General features: G+C 26.2%; 1 protein-coding gene across 1 annotated transcript; it reads left to right on the plus strand.

The window, feature by feature from the left end:
• The first annotated feature begins 2,166 nt into the window (after positions 1–2,166).
• On the plus strand, positions 2,167–7,846 carry LOC114120856 (neprilysin-4-like). The gene is made up of 17 exons (XM_027982919.2): positions 2,167–2,397; positions 2,625–2,783; positions 3,036–3,110; positions 3,179–3,387; positions 3,460–3,663; positions 3,722–3,829; positions 3,952–4,093; positions 4,187–4,304; positions 4,637–4,733; positions 4,844–5,020; positions 5,283–5,383; positions 5,607–5,665; positions 6,319–6,370; positions 6,455–6,522; positions 6,589–6,725; positions 7,098–7,262; positions 7,632–7,846. The coding sequence occupies exons 1-17, from the start codon at positions 2,256–2,258 to the stop codon at positions 7,806–7,808; spliced, it is 2,190 nt and encodes a 729-aa protein (XP_027838720.1). The 5' UTR covers positions 2,167–2,255; the 3' UTR covers positions 7,809–7,846.
• Positions 7,847–9,082: the final 1,236 nt, after the last annotated feature.

The following is a 9,082-nucleotide window of genomic DNA, read 5'->3' on the forward strand; positions in this document are numbered from 1 at the left end:
AATACAATCCACCTGCGCCTCCGACGTCGAAAGTCTAATGTTGTATTGTAGGATAATTAGTATAAAGTCGAATAACATATTTTGAGCATTCAAATCGAGTTGTCAGTTATCATTGGGAAAAATCGAATTAAACGCAATTAAACTCACCCACCACGTAGGCAATCCGATTGCGTCGGATCGTGGACAATGTGTGAATAGTAGGTTATGATACCAATATAGTATAATATGAACAATCTCATACCGTGTCCCGTCGCATGCCTGGTTCTTTTTTTTATATTATAAAATGTATTTAGTGAAAATGGTAATTGAATGTCTAGCTATCAGTCATCATAATATGATGTAAATTGATGTCCGAAAGTTAGATCCATAATTGTCATACTTCCTAATGTCAAAGTTCAGATGTTGTTTTTGATATATAAGAAACTATAAAACATATCAGATGTCATAAAAATTGAAAACATAACAATTCAAAATTTACTCCTTTAACGCGTTATAGTAATACACTTAATAATATGTATATATACTTATAATAATAGCGGCCGGTGTGCCTCGGTGTAAGTGTGCCTCGCTCTGCTGTGAAATTCGGTCTAAGTGATATTCGCTCTAAGTGAGTACCCTAGATCGGAGATGGGATTGTAAAGAAAATATCGTAAAAAGTCTAGTAGTCAGAATTTTAGTTAACCTAACCTATCCAGGGGTTATGGAAGGCGCCGAGGGGGATCCTAACCTAACCTTAGATGGGGTCGACTGAAAATAGTTTTACGGGGAATTCGGTCGGAAATGGTAAACAGGTGTCTAGAAAAGAGATCATGTACTAAAAAAGTACTTAAGTCGATCGTTGTGTTTATAAGTTATTATCTATAGTTAATAATTAATATACCTAACTGATAGTATTATCATTGTTATCGCTCTCGGTGTAAAAGTTTATCTCGACATAATTGCCCGGCTGTTTTTGGAATGTGTAATTATGTAATAATATATATTATATTACATATACATAATATAAAAATACGAAAAATGGTAATTGATTATCTATTACTCTTCAACCAGTGTAATACGGTGTTCGGTCGCTTGCCCGGTTCTTTTGTGTTTGTAAAACAAAAAACAAATGAATTCGAAAAATTGCAATTGAGTGTCTAGCTATCCGTCCTCAACCAGTGTAAATCTATTCCTGTGAAAGTGTGATGTTAGTTCTTAAACACATACATATTATATTATAATTTAATCGACCACATCATATATTGTACAATGTACACATGTATTTGAAAATCAAATTAAAGGAATATAAAGTATTTTAAAGGACACTATAGTAAAGTGTAATATTAACAAAATTGAAAATTTCAGTTGTCTATAAATAGCTCAAAAAAAGTCAAAATATTTTGAAAATTTAACTATATACGGATACCACTGACATTAACATTTGGTGAAAATTTCAAGTATTTTCAGTGATTAGTTTTTGAATTACAACCATAAAAAAAATCGATTTGGTCGAAAACTGGTTTTGCGTAAAAATTGCCGTTTTTCCGTCATTTTTTTTTTGTTTTTCTCGATTTTTTTGAAAACTGTTGGAAATTGTTAACTTTTTACCTCTATAATGCACCAAGGATATTCACTTTTACATCGGAAACCACCCCCATAGTTTGAAATTGGAGCATTATTTCGACTAGTTATGCTGTACACAGACACAAAAACAAAAAAAAAAAAAAAAAAAAAACACACACCATTGTAAAATCAATACATTCATCACTTCGTTCAGAATCTAAAACGAATAATATAGTTTAATTTAGTTTAGTTTAAGCGATATTCGTCCAAATGTTGATAAACGAAAAAATGAATAAAGTTAAATCCCTGAAAAATAGTTACTAATTAGTATTATGTAGAAGACAGGTCACAAGCATAATAGATGATGCTATATAAATTATTAAATTTAAATCTATTTGGAAAAATTGAAATAATTGTTTTTAATTAGATTTGGTTTATTGAGCGTAAAACTGTTAAACTGTATGATTTACTATATGAAAAAAGACAAATAATTATATTAAAAGTGCATTGCTCTTATAATAATGTTTGTTATCAATATATTTATATACACTGCTGGACATTGTCCTACTTAGCTATATCAAAATCAATTTCCTGTTAGAGTCACCCACTTGTTTTATTATAAATGAAATACAAATCTGCAGTAGTCAGTACAATTTAACATGTAGAGCTTCTAAAACAAATATTTATATTTTAAAATACCAAAAATAAAAATTATGAAGTTAATAGCTTTTTTAATTATTTTGATTATTGAAAAGTTACACTGCCGGTCTGCAAATGATTTTTTAAAAGACGTATTTTCTATTGAAGACGATTTAAAAGAGCAAAAATGCTCAACGATGCAATGTCAAACGGCAGGTAAATTTATCTAAAAATCATACATATTTAGTTTATAATATAATATTATTATTGTTTAAATATACTTTTTTCAGAATAGTTTTTATGTATATTTATTTATTAGACCCTACGAAAATAATAATGTATCATATATAACAATTAAAAAAACACAATTGTAAAGCTAATTAATGAACAAAATAATGTTACAACGTTTTAAAAACTAGTATTATGCTTCATTGTTGTTATAGAATATCTGTTGAAGAGTATGAATAGGTCAGTAGACCCATGTGAGGATTTCTACGAGTTCACGTGTGGTTTGTGGGTAAGAGATCATCAAGTTAAAGCCACTAAAGTATCTTGGTATCAATATAAAGAAGCAGAAAAAAGTATAACAAATAATTTAAAAGGTAATTGAGAAATAAATATAATATTCTCTAAACTCTATCAAGGTTAAGTTAGAACATTACCTTCTAATACGGGTATACAAACAAACATGTATTTAACTATGTATGTCTATATTTTCGTCTATGACATGTTTAGAATAAACAATTTTAATTTAAATAGTAAAACGTAAATAATATTATTATACTTTTTATTTAGTACAATAAAAAATATTTAATAATATTTTTATATAATTATTGTATAATCATATATTTTAGAAATTTTGGAAGACAACAATCCTGATAAAATTTTAGATCCAGCGCAAAAGTTCTATAAAAGTTGTTTAAACTCTGGTAAATTTAAAAATTATTTCAAACATAAGATATGAGTGTTTAATATTACATTTTAATAATGTCTTTAGTTAATAATGGAATGAATATTGAATACTTAAAATCGATTATCTCATTATTTGGTGGATGGCCAATTGGAAAAAATGACTACAGTGAAAAATTACAATCTTTGGATTGGATAAAAATGTATATTTATATGGAAAAAAACTGGAAAGTTTCAACAATTTTAGATACTGGTATATCCATTAATTATTTGAATACCAGTCAATACATTTTAATGGTAAATGCGTGTGATATTTTTGCAATAATTTAAATCGGTATATATAACAATATATAGAATTATAATATATAGATAGGTCAGCCAGACTTAATGTTACCGAGATCAATGTTTATGAACCCAGATCGATATAAGACTCAAATTAACGCTTATGCAAAACTTATCGCTGGTACGGTACTTTTGTTGTATAAAGAATTTGGGTCTACATTGACTCGAAGCAGACATTTTGGAGACGAAATCGCCGATGAAATAATTAATTTCGAAATGCAATTGGCAAAAGTAAGTGTTTAAAACATTTAAAAATGTATAAATTGTATGTCTGTTATTGTAAAAATAGATACAAAGTACCGGAGAAATGAAAAAAAGTGAAAAGATATTAAGGAATCGAATAATAACAATAGACGAACTTCAAAAAGATTTAAATAACGTATCGGATACGTTTCAGGTACATAATATAGGCTTTAAATTAAAAATACAACCGCACTGTTAAACCATTTGATCTGTTATTTGTTCATGTGTTTATGTAATTTATTTTATTGTATACATTACATATAATACTTTTAACAGGTTGATTGGTTAAAAATGTTTCGACTTCTGTTTAAAGGCACTGATGTACTTCTAAAAAAAACAGAAAAAATATTTGTTAAAGAAGAAAATTATTTAAAAGAACTTGTACGGCTATTGGAAAAAACGCCAAAAAGAATTTTAAGTATGCAATAACATAGTACATAGATAACATAGTCATAATGTACTGTAAAATTGCACATTAAATATTAATACAATTAGTTTTATGTTACTGTAGTAAATTATATGTCGTGGTGCTTTTTAAGATCTATGTTATCTGATATCAAAGAAGATTTGAAAAATCTTGTTCAAGACTTTAATGTAGTATTCACTGGAGATGTTAAAGAAGTATCTAGGTAATACAGAAATAATTTTAAAGATATTTAACCAGCTAATTTAAATCTCAATAAAATTATAATACACATATAAATATCCTGTACCCTATAATATTATATGAGAAATGTATTATTTACGATCATAATTAGTTCTAATTAGTTCGATATAAATAAAAATTAACAATTATCTTAACTTTATAGCATTTAATATCATTTATTTACTGAAAAGTGATAAATAAGTAGGTAGGTATTAGTGTATTAAAATTAAGTTCATGGATGCTTTTGATAATACTTAGTAATAAACTCGTGTTACTTCATAATTCGTTAATTAGTATAAATCAACGTTATTTTAGGTGGGTGGATTGCGTATCAATTACCAGTTCATATTTTGCGTTTAATGTTGGATATAAATACGTCACTAAGTACTTCGATGAATCTGCGAAAGATATGGTGAGGGATAACAACTTAAAACACATTTTAAATCTACTTGATTTAATCACGTTATTAAAATTATACAGCTGATTTGAGTCTAAATTTCACGTTATTATTAAAATTCACAGGCTACCGAAATGGTTAATAATATACAAGAGGCTTACATGGAACGATTAGAAAACATAGTATGGATGGATTCTATTACTCGGCAATCCGCTATCGATAAATTACAGTCGATGCACAAGTTTATCGCATATCCTGATTGGTTCCATGACACTTCATTTTCACATAATAAATTAAAAATCGTAAGCACAGTAAATAGGTAGAATACAGCTATTTTATTAATAATATTTTAGTTTGCGTAACGGAAATATATTTTTATTTTACCGTTTCTAAAAAACGAATACAATTAATACAATTTTTATTTTATATGATATGGATTATAAATATTATAAGCTTTCAGATTTACGATTTATTTTCATGATTATTAAATCAAAATATTCCAAAAAATAATTGCGGTTTATGAACTTTATGATTATTATATTAATAAAATACGTTCTGTTTTAGATGAATATGACAGACAGTTATTTGATGAACTTAGAGATACTACAAAATGAATCAAATTTTAAAAAGCTTTCAAAATTAAACAATGTTCATGATCATACTGAGTAAGTATTTCTATAAATTAGTACTTTTTTGGTTTTGATTTTATTGTATAAAATGTGTTTCAATATATTATTCAAATTATAAAAATAATTTAATATAATAAATATATTCAGCACACATCAAAATGTTAACTTATCAACATAAGATAAACTACTATGCTCATTTAATTATCTATAATATGTATAGAAAAATAATAAAAACTACATGTATATATTTGTTTTATAGATGGACAACGGATATAGTTAGTGTAAATGGATACAACGATATCTACTCGAACGCAATAGGTAAAATAGTTATTTAAGTTCAATTATTTTTAATAAAATTGGTTTAGAAATCATATTAAACATTATTCTTATTCATATATATGTACGTATATAATACATAAATTATTAATTTTTCTGATAGAAGAAAAGCGTTTTAGAATAAAAACTAGAAAATATATTTTATTTATAAACATATTTAGATGCACGTAATCTAATCGATCGTCTTGCTGTACACGGATGGCAATCTGCATGCTAATGAGTATTATTAATATTTAATGTACATTTTATACTTTAATCTTCTATGTTTATCTTTGGTGAATAGAATATCTATAATATATCATATATATTTTATTTGAATTGGTATAGTGTTATTAATAGTAGTGATAGCTGCAGTCTATGTTTACTTAAATAAAGATGTAACATCAAAGTTGACTAAATAATATTATATTATATCTAAAATAAATTATGTCAGTAAAAAATATATTAGTTTGTAGAGAAGGCAAGTAGAAACCCAATTTTTTATTTTACGATTCATGGTTATCTTATAAGTTATAATCCATTTAAACGTGTTGTTTTTCACGACAGTGCCGCATTATTACATTATTATGTAAATGTATTTTTAAAAATAATTACTAGTTATTTAGGTACTTATTTAATAAACTTATTTTATTCAGTTTTACCAGCCGGAATGTTACAACTTCCATTTTACCACAAAAGTCGAATTCAGTGAGTACAAATTAAATACCAATTTCTTTATAAATGGGATATTCCGGTACTTACCTATAAATATTTTATTTTTTAATAATTTAGAGCTCTAAATTATGGAATGGTGGGCTTAGTTGTAGGGCACGAAATAATGCACGCATTTGACGATTCTGGTGTGTATATATTTTATTATGCAAATTAATTCACAAGAAAATGAGGTTTTGTTTTTTTCCAATTAGGCAGAATGTATGACAAACATGGCAATAGGCGACAATGGTGGACTCAAGAAACAATGGAGACGTTTTCAATAAAAGCGGAATGTTTCGTCCAACAGTATAATAATTATAGTTTGACTGTTCTTGGTAATCAAGTTAAGGTAGCGGATTATATTTTCAACTCAGTTTAAAATAAAAATGTATTATTATTATAGTTTATATTTAATTTTAGCAGTGTATTAAATTACACATTATGTTATGAAAAATTGTTAGCTTTTTTTTTTATACTAATCGAAGTAGAGCATGTTTGCGAATTTATTGAAGGTTAAACTAATTCTAATAAATATAACTTATATCTTTGACTACTATTTAAATAAAAGAGTTAAAATAAAAATAACCTTAATTTGTAAACACAGTTTAAATGGTCTAAATTCTTCACGCTCTTTCAGATATTAAAGTTTTTTTTTTTTGGTTATTTAAAATTTAAGAGCCATTTTCTAATTAAACCATTATACAAAATATCCTTTTTTTAGATAAATGGCCAAATGACTCAAAATGAAAATATTGCAGACATAGGTGGTTTAAGTCATGCTTATATGGCATACCAAAAGTACGTTTCGAAACATGGAGCAGAAAACCGTTTACCTGGATTAGAAGATTTGTCAGCTGAACAATTGTTTTTCATAGGATTTGCTAGTGTAAGATTTAGTCTGATGATAGTTGATATTAAAAATATGGATATTGAATGTGGATTTCTATATAAACTAAACATTTATTTTGAAGCCAACATACCAAAGAGATAAATATTTGTTATCAATCATACAGGAGCTTCTGAGGGATAAAAAAACTAATATTTAAGCAAAAGAGTAAAAAGATAGGTTAGGTTAATATATGTTACGGTTAATAATGATTAAGTATATAAGTATTAATATATTAATATAATTTATTAAGTATATATCAGTTGTGTTGGCTTAAAAAATTGTTTATAATGCAACATCCATACGTTTAATATCAACGCTTTTTATACACCTGGTATTTTAAATTTAAAATTGAATTAAAATTTACAGATATGGTGTGAGTCGACAACTGAACAAACATTATTAAATGATTTATTGACTGACGTCCATAGCCCGGGTAAAATTCGAGTATTGGGAACCTTATCAAATTCTTACGAATTTTCTAAAGCTTTCCGTTGTCCAATTGGGTCTCCCATGAATCCATCAAAAAAATGTCAAATTTGGTAAAATATTAAAATAAATAAATAAATCATTTTTTAAATATATTTTATCCTTCTATAACGTGACTAAAAAAATCGTAAAGATTTGACGAAAACAAATTTTTAATATAGTTCATTATAAAAAAAGTCGGCAAGTGAGTACCGCTCTGCTGTACATTAGGTGCTGTATGGATCATTATTATATATTATAGGAGTGTTAAATTTGAATCCAATGATAGTTATCATTGTATACGAAAAACGATTCTGAACGAAGATGATTTGTCAGCCTAGGATATAATTTCTAGTGGTTGGTGAAAAAGGTGGTTTAAAAAAACCAGCTTATATTAAAAAATATTTTGAAAATTAAATCACGTAAAGAAAACGCGAATCTTAATAACTGGTAAAATTTTCAAGTATCTACGACTTATACTTTTTGAATAATAACAATATTTAAAATCGTTTGAGGATAAATCGTTATCATTACGCTATTTCGTTAAAATTTAAAATTCAAACGCACTTAAAATTTTTCCTATAATGATGCTTCGAGTTTTCTCTATAGATACTTGAAGGTAAACTTATGGAAAACTTAGTGTTGTATTTTTAATCCTTAGTTATAAACACAAAAAATTTTATGATTTTTCAACTTCAAATATTTCGCAAATATTCATAATTTTGACGAATTTTCGTCAAAATTAGAACTTCAAATGCTAATAAAAAAAAATTGTGCCTATGTATTCTTATAATTTTTTAATCACTATAAGAATAACATATGAGGAACTTTGTATTAAATTTTCAAGTATTTTGATAGGGCCAAAAAATTTTATCGACACTTCAAAAATATTTTTTCAGAAAAATTGAAAATTTCAGTTGTCTATAAATAGCTCAAAAAAAGTCAAAATATTTTGAAATTTAAATCACGTAAAGAAAACGCGAATCTTAATAACTGGTAAAATTTTCAAGTATCTACGACTTATACTTTTTGAATAATAACAAATATCAAAAATCGTTTGAGGCTAAACTGTTATTTAACGCGGTTTTTGTAAAAATTTAAATTTCAAACACTCATAAAAATTTTTTGCCTGAATCCGGTAGAGTTTTTTTTACAGATATTTGAAGAAAAATGTATGGAGAACCTTGTACCAAATTTTCAAAACTTAGTTATAAAAGAAAAAAATTTTATGATTTTTCAACTTCAAAATTTCTTGCAAATTTTCGCGTTTTCGACAGATTTCGTAAAAATTTGAACTAAAAACGCTTATAAAAAAAAATTGTGACTAACGATTTTTAATTTTTTTTAGCTAC

The sequence above is a fragment of the Aphis gossypii genome, chromosome 1 (genome assembly GCF_020184175.1).
Source record: "Aphis gossypii isolate Hap1 chromosome 1, ASM2018417v2, whole genome shotgun sequence".
Taxonomy (NCBI): Eukaryota; Metazoa; Arthropoda; class Insecta; order Hemiptera; family Aphididae; genus Aphis; species Aphis gossypii.

Coding starts and splice junctions, on each gene's coding strand:
- LOC114120856 (XM_027982919.2), top strand. CDS start 2,256: ATGAAGTTAATAGCTTTTTTAATTATTTTGATTATTGAAAAGTTACAC. Junction 3,388..3,459: donor CCAGTCAATACATTTTAATG/GTAAATGCGTGT, acceptor TATAATATATAG/ATAGGTCAGCCAGACTTAAT. Junction 4,094..4,186: donor AACGCCAAAAAGAATTTTAA/GTATGCAATAAC, acceptor ATGTTACTGTAG/TAAATTATATGTCGTGGTGC.